Source organism: Phyllostomus discolor, chromosome 13 (genome assembly GCF_004126475.2).
Source record: "Phyllostomus discolor isolate MPI-MPIP mPhyDis1 chromosome 13, mPhyDis1.pri.v3, whole genome shotgun sequence".
Taxonomy (NCBI): Eukaryota; Metazoa; Chordata; class Mammalia; order Chiroptera; family Phyllostomidae; genus Phyllostomus; species Phyllostomus discolor.
In genome coordinates this window covers 50,764,181-50,776,485 of record NC_040915.2, presented here as the reverse complement: position 1 = coordinate 50,776,485, position 12,305 = coordinate 50,764,181, and the positions used below count along the sequence as shown (strand labels likewise).

At 56.6% G+C, this 12,305-nt stretch overlaps 1 protein-coding gene across 1 annotated transcript; it reads right to left on the bottom strand.

Annotated features, from left to right (window-relative positions):
- Window positions 1-200: 200 nt before the first annotated feature.
- HSPB8 (heat shock protein family B (small) member 8) lies at window positions 201-11,895 on the bottom strand. The gene is made up of 3 exons (XM_028527901.2): window positions 11,010-11,895; window positions 5,074-5,137; window positions 201-1,236 (listed from the first exon to the last, which is right to left on the bottom strand). Exons 1-3 carry the CDS (start codon window positions 11,377-11,379, stop codon window positions 1,077-1,079), a joined length of 594 nt encoding a protein of 197 aa, XP_028383702.1. The 5' UTR covers window positions 11,380-11,895; the 3' UTR covers window positions 201-1,076.
- Between the last annotated feature and the right edge of the window lie 410 nt (window positions 11,896-12,305).

Here is a 12,305-nt window from a genome sequence, read left to right as displayed (position 1 = left end):
GGTGGCATCACCACTGAAAAAGTAACTGCAAAATCACATATCTAGACTTCTTGTAAAGTCACACAATGCATGTTTCTGTCATTTAAGCCACTCTTTGTTGGGTGTTATTACTGGCCGCCACAAGCTTTCTCGATTGATATTGGAAAATCTAAGTGATGTAGCTAGCATTTAACTCCTCAATCGAAAGAAGCACACAAGGCTAAGAACATTAGCTCCTTTATTATTATTATTATTATTATCACTTACTATTATTTTTCCTAAAGAACTGCACAATCCAAATAACAATGACACACACGTCCCACCCACAGACACACAGTGCCACGATCCTGCCTGCCAGGCTGCCTGGCCTTTGCTTGGTTCCTGGTGGAGCTGTCCCGAGACAGCCCCCTCTGTAAGACCCCCGTGAGGGCATAAGGGACACAAGAAAGGGGGGACATCAGCCAAAGGGTAGACTGAGGGGCTTCCAGAGTCCTCAGGGATGGTCAGCTTGGGAACATGCTGGTGTCACTTGGGCACAGGGCAGAAGGCACTCTTTGTTTTCATGTGAATCTTGGACAAACCCCCTTGGGGCAGGTGAGACCTGTCTGTCACCCTTTGCAGGCCATGGCTGCAGAAACAGTGAGGTGAGCCCATGGGCACCGTGGACCCACCGGGGGGCAGGCACGAACATCGGGAGCCCAGAAGAGGAATCTGGGTGATGCGAGGTCCCCGGAGAAGAGCAACCCTTCCATCAGTTGCAAGATAAGATACAGCGTGAAATAGTATGTCCTCTTTTATAAGCTTTGCAACTATCGAGTGGACAACATTTTTTTACCAAGACAGAAAAGGTAGAGAAAGAAAAACTCCCAGCATAAAGGCCTAACGCAACCGAGCACTACTGGCCAATGGCACCCTCTGGTGTAAAGACCTACTACACTACCTAGGGACTGGCCGAGTTACCCTGACCCCCAACATTTTAGCCACACCACGTCTATGAGTTCAGCTAAAGCAATGCACAATGCACCCTGGAATCAGAGAAGCCCGGAGGGTTGTGGGGGTTAGGGGGGCAGGGACAAGGATGGGCCGAGACCGCGGTCTCAAGTACAGGTGACTTCCTGGCTGTCTTGGGGAAGCTCGTTGTTGAAGCTGCTTTCTCCAAATGGTGAGTAAGGGGGCACCTGGGGGGCTTCGATGATCAGCAGACCCTCTGGGGATAGCGAGGCAAATACTGTCGCAGGGTCCACCTCCGCAGGAAGCCTAGGAGAAGCACAAGATTTTATTCATTTATTTCCATACTGCTTGAACATTGTTTTATTTCTTTGAGAGAAAATATTTTGTATACATTTGGGTTTTTTTTTTTAAGATTTTATTTATTTTTCGCAAGTGGAAGGGAGCGAGAGAGGGAAATAAACATCAGTGTGTGGTAGCCTCTTATGCGCCCCCTCACTGGGGACCTGGCCCACAACCCAGGCATGTGCCCTGACTGGGAGTCGAACCAGTGACCCTTTGGTGTACAGTCTGGCGCTCAATCCACTGAGCCACACCAGCCAGGGCTGAACGAAAATATTTTTGATAAGAGCTTAGGCTTTGGGTGCATCCAGTACTGGGTGTGATCCTCGGAAGGTCTCTCAATGGCTCTGAGCTTGTTCCCTCTTCTGCAAAGTAGATATCATAATACTAAACTTGCACAGCATTTGATGCTTTAGGAATCCAAACACGCTCTGCAAACAGGCACGTGCCGCCCCAGCAGTAGCATACAGGGGGCGGTGGCCCGCGGGTCTGACCCCAGGTTGAGGTCCCCACTTAGCCCCCACGGCTGACCAGCTGCCGGCAGAAATGGCCACCACGGCCTCCCCATTATAGAGCCTAAGTAAGGCGTGACCCACAGCAGGGGACGCATTTTCACTGGCCGTGTGCATGGCTGGTGGAATTCACGCTGACACAGGCGAGTCGGCGGTTTAAGGGGGCCAGGCTGGCTGCATGGCTGGGCTTCAGATGCCAACACGTTCCCTGAGGCTTAGAACTAGCCACCATGTGGGGTGCATCTGAAGCATTTTGCACAGGTGACGATGTTCCCAGAGCACATTTGAGGGCATCGCTCGCCTTCTTCGAGCTTCGCCGCGGGCCAGGAGTGGTTCATAGGCAGGGACTGATATGCTGGTTGCGTAGGCCATTTAACAAAGACTTGGGGAAGACGGGGTCTCTGAACCCATCTCCGGCTCCAGTTCTGAGGCTGTTTTCATGATTTGGGGGCCGTTTGGGGTGAATGAAGCTACTTGGGACATCGTTTCTCCAACAAACTATCGGAATTGTGGGAACAGCTCCTTGGGATGCCATTATTAATAGAAATAACAACAAGGAGGACCTCTGAGCATTCTCTGTGTGCCAGGCGCGTCACCGGAATCAGCTCTGTTAGTTCTTAACAATAATCCCGCCAGGCGAGTCCTGTTTCTGTCCCCGATGTATGGACGGGGAGATTGGGGTCAGGGAGGGGACGCGCTTTGCCAAGGCCACCCAGCCGATCGGCAGCAGAGGGGAATGGCATCGGAATCCTGGTCTCTGAGCTCAGAGCAGCTGTGGTGCTCTGCTGCCTCTCTGACGTCAGACTTTTTTTTTATAAAAAGGACCATGGTCGGGGTAGGGGAAAGAGGGAGCTAGAAGGTTCAGTCACCATAGAGCTCCCTGGCCCAGGGGGCCCTGCCTGTCATGGCCCATAGCAAGGCTATGGGTCTGGGTGAGAGAACGGGGAGTGAGGGGAGTCCATCCGTGGTCATGGGCAGGGCAGGGCCCTTCCTGGAGGGGCAGGGGAGCGCTTTGCCGTGAACAGCAACCCGGAGCCCCCCACCCCCGAGCTGCCTCTGCCCCGGAGACGCCTGTGGAATCGGAGCCACGGACATTCACGAGGGGCCTGCTGGGAAGGAGGGAGGGGAAAGAGGGACCTTGGGCACCTGCCAAGTCCAAGTGGAGCTGCTGCTACAGCCCAGACAAGGCCAAGTGTTCGGCCTGCCCCCTGGCTGTTGGGGTGGGCCAACTCTTTAACCGTTTGCATGCCAGCCCAATGGACACCTGGTGCCGCGTGACTGGGTAGCCGTGGCCCAGCGTGCGGGCACCACAGGCAGGCAGCCCTGAGTGCAGATTCCAGCCCTTTCTGTTCGTGTGGCGGGGGAAGGGGTCGAAAAAGTATCTGCCTCTTAGGGACGGATATATCTGAGAATTACGTGCCTGCCGTACCGGAAGTGCTGGATGGTAACTGGCAGTGCCTGCTTGTCGTTGCAGCCGTGGGCCCTGCAGGTGCGCCGCTGGGCAGCTGTGAATATTTTAGCACGACCGGCGGTATCGTTGAACCAGAGAATGTCAGAGCCCGAGAGAAGCTTCTTGAATGTCCAGGACAACGCTGTCACTTCTCACATGGAGAGACTGAGGCCCAGAGGGGGGGGATAGACTTGGTCAAGGTCTTTGACCAGGTTGACCTGGGCTGGAGGTTTTGATGAGGTGGACTCCCACGGACCGAGCCCTGAGTCTGTACCTGGTGCTAAATGCTTCACACACACATCCTGTCGCCCCCCCCCCCCCCCCCCCGCAGCAGGCCTACCCACCAGGAAACGCAGGCGCAGTAGCTCCGTTCCCTGAGGCCAGGGCTCCCAGCACCCGGGTGAGATGAAAATATTAACAACAGGCAGCTGGACACTGACCCACCAGAACAAAGGGATTCATGCCACCGTGATGGAGGAGGGTCCTGGGGACCCTTCAGTTGCTGGGCTGTGGGGGGCTTTGGAGGGTCCGGGACCCGTCGGGCTGGCTGGCTAAGGAGATGAGGAGGGCGGGCCCTTGGGGCGCTCAGGGCAAAGGCTCGTCCAACATTGTAACAACCAGCCCGGCTCAGCCGCCGGGCCCCAGCAGAACAGCAGCTTCCCCTCACGCGCCTTTGCGCATTTCTATCTGGTCCAGTAGCTCCCAGCAAGCTGTTTTGCCGGAGGCCTCAGAGATGGCAACATCCACAAAAATGACCTTCTTTGCAAAATGATTAATCCGCCGACTTCTTTCCGGCTCAGGCCCTTTCGCGGCCCCGCCCTGCCTGTGACTCCATCAGGAGACCTTCGTTGGGCCCTTGAAAGAAACGTCAGCTCCCTCCCTCTCCTTTTGCTCTTTCATCCTCCCTAGCAACGTCTGATCTTGGGCACGGCAGGCAAGCCGGTGCAAAGAGAAACCGTTTAGCGCTTGCCTTATCGGGAAGCGTCCACAACTTCTAGGAACCCAGAGGCAGCAGCTGGGTGAGGCACGGACAGAATCCCGACGCCTGGAGAAGCCTCGGAATCCATCTGACGCAATCTCTCGGGACTCTGGACTCAGGCCGTCCTTGCCAGAGCCGGGGGTGGGGTTACGAGTCAATAACCGCGACAATAATAGTAATAACAAGCCCCCATTTGTGAGGTGCCGTTCTGGGCGGATCCTTGCGCCGCGATCTCATTTCCAATCGGCGCTGCCTCCACAGGGCTGGACCGACTGTCCATCCCTCTCACTGGCGAGGAAAGCGCATCCCTGGTCCAAGAATGGGCACTGAGCCCAGAGTTCAGGGGTCAGTTTGGGGCTCTTCTAAATTCTAACTTCAAGGGCCTTGGGGAAGTCCTTCCACCCGTGGGAGACTCAGTTTCCTCACAGTACAGGGAGGGTAATGTCTCTTCAAACCAAGGTTACATTTGGCCTCTGCAAACAAAAGCCAGGTGTAACCGTGACTGGACAAAGGGACAAAGGCTTTGGGGCCAGAAGCACAGGTGGCGGATGATGCTGAGTGGGGAACAGGTGGGCCCATGAAGCATCAGCCCCTCGCTGCCTCTCCCCCGCCCCATACAGGCATCGCCAGCGGGGCCTCCGTGGGGCCCGGCCTCTGCGCTCAGCCTGGGGGTCCGCTGCAGCTCACAGCATTCCTTTGCTGTGACGTCTTTTCCCTTTTCAGGGTGAGGGTTCAATTCCCTGGCCCGGAGTAGGGGGTGTCTCACAGGAGAGACACCCAAGAGAGGACAGACCCCAGATCTCAGGTCCCAGGCCCCTCCCTGCCCTGCACCCCCCAACCTGGAAATCCACGAAGTCACTTACTGGATTTTCTTTGTGAAGTTCTTGGACACGATGCCACCTTCTTGCTGCTTCTCTTCGTGTTTGCCTGGAGGACAGAGGAAGGCCATGTGTCAGGGCGTGGTCCCCGGCGGGACTCCCACTGCTGAGGACTCAGGCTGGCATCAAAAGTGGGCTGTGTCCCCGACCCGTTGAGAGGCTCGGGGCTTGGTCTAGAGACTCCAGCTGTCTGAGCCGCAGGGCCCTCCCCTGAGCCCACCTCCCAGGCTGTTGCGAAGCTCACATAACACCATGGACAGGGCAGGACAGGAGGCCCTGACTGCACCTGGTAGAGGCGTTGGTCTTAGGAAATCACAGAAACTGGACCACGTGTTTCATCGGTATCTTTTAAGTCTCCATGTGGTGCCACTCACCCCCCTAAGCAGCCCGCAGAACCCTGATTGGCTGGCACCCGATGGCCTCACCCCTCACTGTGCCCTTCCCCAGCTCCGGGGATGTGTCTCTCTCCCTCGGTGACCGGTGTGGAAACTGAGGCCCAGTGCTGGGTCCAAGGTCACCACCCGTCGGGGGTGTGGCAGCCCTGGGCTCTGAACCAGCTCTTTCTGCATCTGAGTTAAGTGCTGGGTCTGATGCCTCTCTGCCCGTCCCAGCTTCCAATGAGTTCTCTGAGTCGGAGTACCTGCACCAGGTACTGAGAGAATCTCCTGGAAACAACGCTTCCGTCTGCGGACAGACACGGCCCCGGCCTCTCCAGAGGGGCCTGCCCTTGAGAAAGGCACCTGCGTGTGAGGTTCCGCCTGCCCCGCCTCCCACAGGGTGCGGGGCGGGGAGTTTTTCTTTTCTTTTCTTTTCTTTTCTTTTCTTTTCTTTTCTTTTCTTTTCTTTTCTTTTCTATCCTTAGAAAGGAAAAGGATGAAGTTACAGGAGGCCTGGGCCGCAAATGGCTATCATGTTGCAATTTATATAAGAAATTCTGAGCCTCTCGGTCCTTCCTTATTCTTATTTTTTGAAATGGAGGGAGAGTCTCTAATTTCTCTCTGAGCAAAGGGTTAGTGCCCAGTGAAGCCATTCACCTCATCTGTGGGCCCACATGCCGGGGTCAGGGGCCCTCGTGTACACAGGGACCCCTTCTGAGGGGCTTAGGAATGGACTGTAAATGACCTCGAGGGACATAGTGTTTTGCCTTGGGGCAGATTCTGAACAACTGACAATGTAAAGGTGATTACATTATTAACTGCTTTTCATGATTTCTTCCTATCCCTTTCCTAATTTCTTTTTCCTGATTACAAGATAACGCATGTGTATACAGAAAATGTAGAAAATAAAGAAAAAAAAATCAGTTCAAACCACCCAGACTCCCACCGCCGTGAGGAAACCACTGACATTTTTTTGCATCTGTTCCAGACTTTTCTTTCTGTTACTTAGAAATGCATAAATGTTACATAGTGTAGATGAGTGTCGTATATTTTATCCAATGAGATCAGCGTATACAATGCACCTGTTTTTATGTCTTGCTAGCACATTAGTGTCATTGTTCTGTATCACGGCAAATGTCCCTCAACGTGATTTTTAAGGGTGGCATGGCGTCCCCCGCGGGGACACACAAGGTCACGACGTCACCAGTGCCCAGCTTTGGGCCGCTGAGACAGTTCCTGGCATCGGAAAGAATCTCACGGCACTGAACATTCTTGTAGCCAGATCTTCACCCCCCAGACCAGCGGCTTCTCCGGCATAAATTCCGAGTTCTAGAACTTCTAAGTTTGCATCTGCACCGCTGCGTCGCCTCCAGGAAAGGCTACCTCCCTCCCTGTCCCTGCCACCGGCTGGGCGGAAGGGGGCACGTTTACAGGAAGTCGTTCTGAAGCTGCAGGGTTGGGCTCGCCAGGACATGCTATTCTGCAAATGTGCTGATGGCCCGAGAGTTTATTCTGGCCTGCCAAGTCATGCCCACCAACTGCCCAGCGCCCGGGCAGGTGGCCAGAGGCACACAGTCTGTCCCCTGGTGCCGTCCCCAAGGCCTGGGCCTCGGGAGGCCTGCCTCCCCTGGGGACGGGCCAGTGCCTCTGACTCAGTCCTTTTGCACACTTGGTGTGTCCTGGGGGCAGCAAAGGAGGAGGGCGAGGAGGACAAGAATAATAATAATAATAGCAACCTCATAAGCACATTTTGGTGTCAGCTGCTATGCTAGGCAACTCATTTATATCACAATAATCTTAGGGAGCAAGCATGTTTATTGCTGCTAGTTTGTGCACAGGGAACAGAAGTTCAGAGAGGTTAAGTGACATGCCCAAGGTCACACAGCGTGGAAGAGCTGGAGCCAAAGTTCGAAGGCAGGTAGGTGGGCTTCAGAGCTGTGTCCCTGCTCTGACATCTGCTGACATATCGCTGCTTTCCTCCCAGCAGCCTCCCTTTATTGTTCTCTAAAGTGGGGGTGACAACAACACCCTAATTATTGGGTTGCCATGAGGAGCGAATGAGAGTGAGTCACAGAATTGCTTTGCAGGTTGCGTGAAGGTAAGCGCTTGTGGTCTGTTTTGATGTTTGGGGGCAGGACTGCCCCTCAGAAGATACCCCTCCCTGCCTGCGCTCTGAAAGTAAGGTATTGGGGTTCAAGGAGAGGCCCTCTGAGCAGGGCCAGCTCCTGGATTTCCATGGAGGGGGTGTGGGGAGGGGGTCACTCTGGCTGAAGGAAGGTGGTAGGAGTTGCATCTTGAAGCTTAATTTGCATGTCATTTGAATATCTATTAGGGGCCGTTGAAGGATGGTGAGTGATTTTTAATCTCGTATTTTGCTCTCCTGTTTATATTTTTCTATGTGGAAATATTTGATTTTTGTAAACAGAGAAAAGTAACTATTAGGATTAAAACTGGGGGGAGAGAGAGGGAGAGGGAGAGAGAGAGGGAAGTCATCTGAAGGCCAGGAAGCTGGGGGCCCTGGCAGCTGCCTGTCATCTCTGACCAAGCCTCGGAGGGCCGTGGGTGCCAGCGTTTCGGGGAAGTCACCGGCCCGGCGAAGGGAAGAAGGTGCTGTCACCAGGGCTGGCAGAGGCCCTGGGATTAATGTCAGAGCAGGGCCTGGGAGAAGGGGCCAGCCTAAGGTCTCGGGGCTTTCCAGCCCCTGCCTGGGCCAGGGCCCGGCCCAGTGGCCCAGAGAGGGGACATTTCTTGGCTGATGGCGGCAGGGAGGGGGTGGGAGCGTGTGAGGCATGATGGAAGTCTCCTGGTTCAGCATCCTCCAAACACTCCCCCGGCACTGGACACTTGTGTGCACTCAGATAAGCCCGGGCCGTGGCTCAGCGAGCCCGAGGCTCCATGAGCAAGCTCAGGCTCGGATGAGGAGACCCGGTTTCATTTGGTTTCACATGGCACCTTCTAGAGTGCTGGACCTCCTCCTCCACCCATGTCTCAGAGGCCTGTGACATCTTAAAGCTCACAGTTTGGCCAGTCCCGATCCAGTCCACCCGCTCCCAGGACCAGTGGTAGAGCCGAGGGCGGGAGGTGGGGTTTGCCGAGGGCCACGCAGTCCGAAGCAGGTCCAGCTGCCCTGACTGGGGCTGTCTCCATAGGCCTGGCTTTGAGTTTCAGACCTTGCTGTGGGGAAGCGGGTGATCTCAGGCGAGCTACGCTCCCTGGGCCTCAGTTTGCTCACCTGTAGAATGGGTGTAACCAATCTGCCCGCATTTCCTTAGAATTCCACGGGCGGAACCAGCGAGCCAACTGCGTAGGTACTGAGCACGGTGCCCGCACGGGTGCTTGGGGGAGACCAGGCCTGTCCTTGTGTGGGGCAGGGTCGGGGGCTGGCTCTGACCTCTGACTTCCCTCGGAAGTTGCTTTTCCATGGAGCCCCTGATGCCGATCAGATCTGTGAAACCTCTTTTATGAGAGTCTCTGCACGCACTCCCCGGGGACCTGGAGTCTATCAAGCCGAGGGTGCTAAGTGCACGCGTGTGAGAATTTTACAGCCCAAAAAGGCTCTGGCTCATTGTTTTGTCCCATTTATCTGTCTTCGTCTCATTTAGGTTCCTCAGGGATGCCCATTGTGCAGATGTGGAAGCTGAGGCTCCGTAACTCATTCAAAGCCCCTGAATTAGTAAGGCACTTAGCGGGGGTCTGAGCTTGGAGCTGCCAGCCCCACTTGTTAAGAAGCTCATAGAAAGGAGGATGGGAGGGAAAAAGGCCCCCAGGCTGGACAGAGGTCTCCTGGAAGGGCCTCGAGGTGTGGGGGCAGCCCCCAACCTGGAATGGAAAACTCTGGAACCGTAACTGACACAGAGGGAGCAGTTGTAACTGACACCCTGCTTGTGGACGGCCAGGCAGGCACCGTCCTCAGCTCCGCTTCACAGATACCCTGCATGCATTATGGACGGCCCTCGCACATTTAGTCTCTCCCCTGGCCTTACGGGAGAGGTGTCACTGTGGTCCCCCCTCTGCAGATGAGGAAACTGAGGCTCAGAGCAGTGGAAAGTCCCTCTTGTGTATATCCATCCAGAGAGTGAAGAGCGGTGCCAGGATTTGAACCCAGGTCTCCAAGACCATCTACCACTTATGATGTATCGGGGTCTTACTGTGCGGCCCGCATTTTAACCACAGCATCAGCTTCAGTAACAACACTGACCCGCTGTGCTTCAGGTACTACTTCAGGTACTATATACACACGGCGCACGCCTCTCCTCATTTAATACAATAATCCTTACGCCGTGCAGCCCTTTGGACCCCAATTTCCAGATTAGGCAACAAAGCAGAGAGAAGTTAAAACGTTTGCCCATCAGCAGGGGGGCCCCAGCCTGTCTCCTGGCCCACCACACCCACCAGAACCTCTGAGGCTTATAATGCCATTGTCTGGGCTTTGAAACTCCCCCGAACACCTCCCTGCCAGCACTTGTCCCTGCCCAGCCTGCGCCCACAACGGCTTTTATTGATTTTCTGGCTGGCAGAGCCTGCTGGGGAACAGCTCTTTGGAATGGCGCTTTAATTGGGAGGGAAGCGAAAGAAAGCTTCTCCTAACAGGGCCTGAGACTCCAGCCTCCTCTCCCCTGTCGCCCAGAGCACTCCCTCCCCGGCTGGGACTTGTGGTGACCAGGGCCTTGCGCCTGGAGCAGTGGGCAGGCCCAGACTCATCCTGCTGCTGACTCACAGCGTGACCTTGGGCGAATCCCGCCAGGGTCTGAGTCTCAGCTGCGAAATGGGACTAGACCCCTCTGCTTTTCAGGGTTACTGGGGAGAAGGAGCAGAAGCATGTAGGCCCAGCCCTTTGCACCTAGTAGGTGCTTCAGTGACCAATTCCCAGACAGCCTGGATCTGACTCTTTGGTGGCCTTGGGAGGGTTACCTTCATCTCCCTGTGCCTCAGTTTCCTCGACCAGCAGGACCCACATCCTCTGGTGGCACTCACCGAGATGCTACCGATAAGGCGCTTAGTGTGGCGTCAGCAGGCACTAGGCGCTCGGCCCAGGTTACCAATGGGCAACGTTAAAGTGACTAGGAAGCCTCGGTTTCTTATCTGGGACGAGGGGAGCGTCCCCCTCGAAACCTATGCTGGTTATTACCACTGCCAACACTCAGCGTTAAACACGCCCTTCCGGACTATGTTGTGAGGGTGGGGTGCAAGGAACCCCACTTCTTGTTTGTCTCTGTATCCCTTCCATATCTGTTTCACTTCTTCTGTGTATGAAGCCCTCTGTCGAAATACCCAATTTTGGTTTCCGTTTTCCTGCCTGTTCTCTGAGTGACACAGTGCCCCGAGGTCCCAGCCCCCGAGGCTGCGCCAGGTGGAGGGGTCTCCTGGGTGCCAGGAGGGGACAGTTCTTCCCTAAAGATGACCTCCGTGGGCTGCATTCCTGAGCCCTGAAGTCACCTGGGTCAGGCTGTCACAGCTTCCGCTCTAAGGAGAGTGCTCCTGGCTATTCCCAAGGCTGGGCCCCCCCCCCCACCCCCTTTTCTCTCCCTCTGGACCCCCACTCACCAGACACCTCCACGTATCTGTCCTTGGTCTTCACCATCAGCTCCTCCGGCTTGAAGCTGTGCACGTTGACGCACACTTTCCAGGGCTCCCCTGGGAAGGGTGGGGGGCTCCTGCTGTCAGCAGGTACCCCAAACCTGGACGTGGCGGTGGGCACCCGGGGCACTGTGCCCGGCCTCAGGGAGCCCGGCCAGGCGGAGGAGAGCCGGGGCAGGGCCCAGTCGGGCCAAGAGGCAGTCAAGTCGTCGGGGAAGGGGTCCATGCCGAAGCCGTCATCCAGCAGGCTGCGGGAGGAGAGGGGCGAGTCCCGGAAGGGGTCCCGGCGCAGGCGGCTGGGGTAGTGGCAGGAGAAGGGCAACTGGCCATCAGCCATGGCAGCCGGGGAGCCGGAGCGCGCACGGAGGCTCGGAGAGAAGGGGCCACCTGGCCGAGCTCACACAGCAAGGTGATGTGGGTGGGCTAGTCTTCCGAGCTTCCAAAATCGCCGAACCATTCACTGCCAAGGTTGGAGGTGCGCACCAGACCGGGATCCAGGCCCCCGAAGACGCTCCAGCCACCGCAGGCGACCCCTGGCCGGTCCTTCAGAACCCCAGAGCGCCCCTGTCCGCACTGCCTCCTCACCAGCGCTCCGCCAGCCACCGTCTTCCCAGGCTGTCCAGGCTCGCAGCCAGGGCCACCGAAGTCTCGAGTGGAGCCAGGAGCTTAATAACCCCCGGGGACGCGGGCCTAGAAACTTCTCCTGGCTTCTGGGCTGGGAGCCGTGTATATACTGCCGCTAGGGGCTGGGGGCGGGTTTTGCGAGCGCCTCCTGTCACAGGAGTATTCGGAGGTGATGAACCAGCCCCGGAGAATCTGTGTGGGGCCCGCGGGGCTCCCATGGGGCTGGGAGGGGCCTCGGCGTCCGGCTCCGCCAGGCTCCCGGACAGTCCCCGCCCCGCCCCGCCCTCCCTCTCTCCTTGCCCCAGGGCCCCGCCCTCCCGAGCGGGGCGGTTTAGACCCGGCTATTAATAACCCTCGGCCTGGCTGTAGGCTCAGGTCACCCTCTGCAAATACTTCCCCCAGAGTGGGCTGCATCCTGCCTCCCCCCTGGGGGCCTGCAGAGGGAAGGAGAGACCCGGGAGCCCGGTGGCTTTGAAGGCCCCGGGTGGCAGTCCCCTCTACAAGCCCGCAGTTTCCTTCGGTGTCTGCTGGGGGCGGTCACGTTAGTCCCACGCACAGTCCCTGAGCTGTCTGCCGGTTCTCCCCCCTGTAAAGTGGACCTCACAGCAGCCTGCTCGTGGAGGCGACACTCCCCCACGC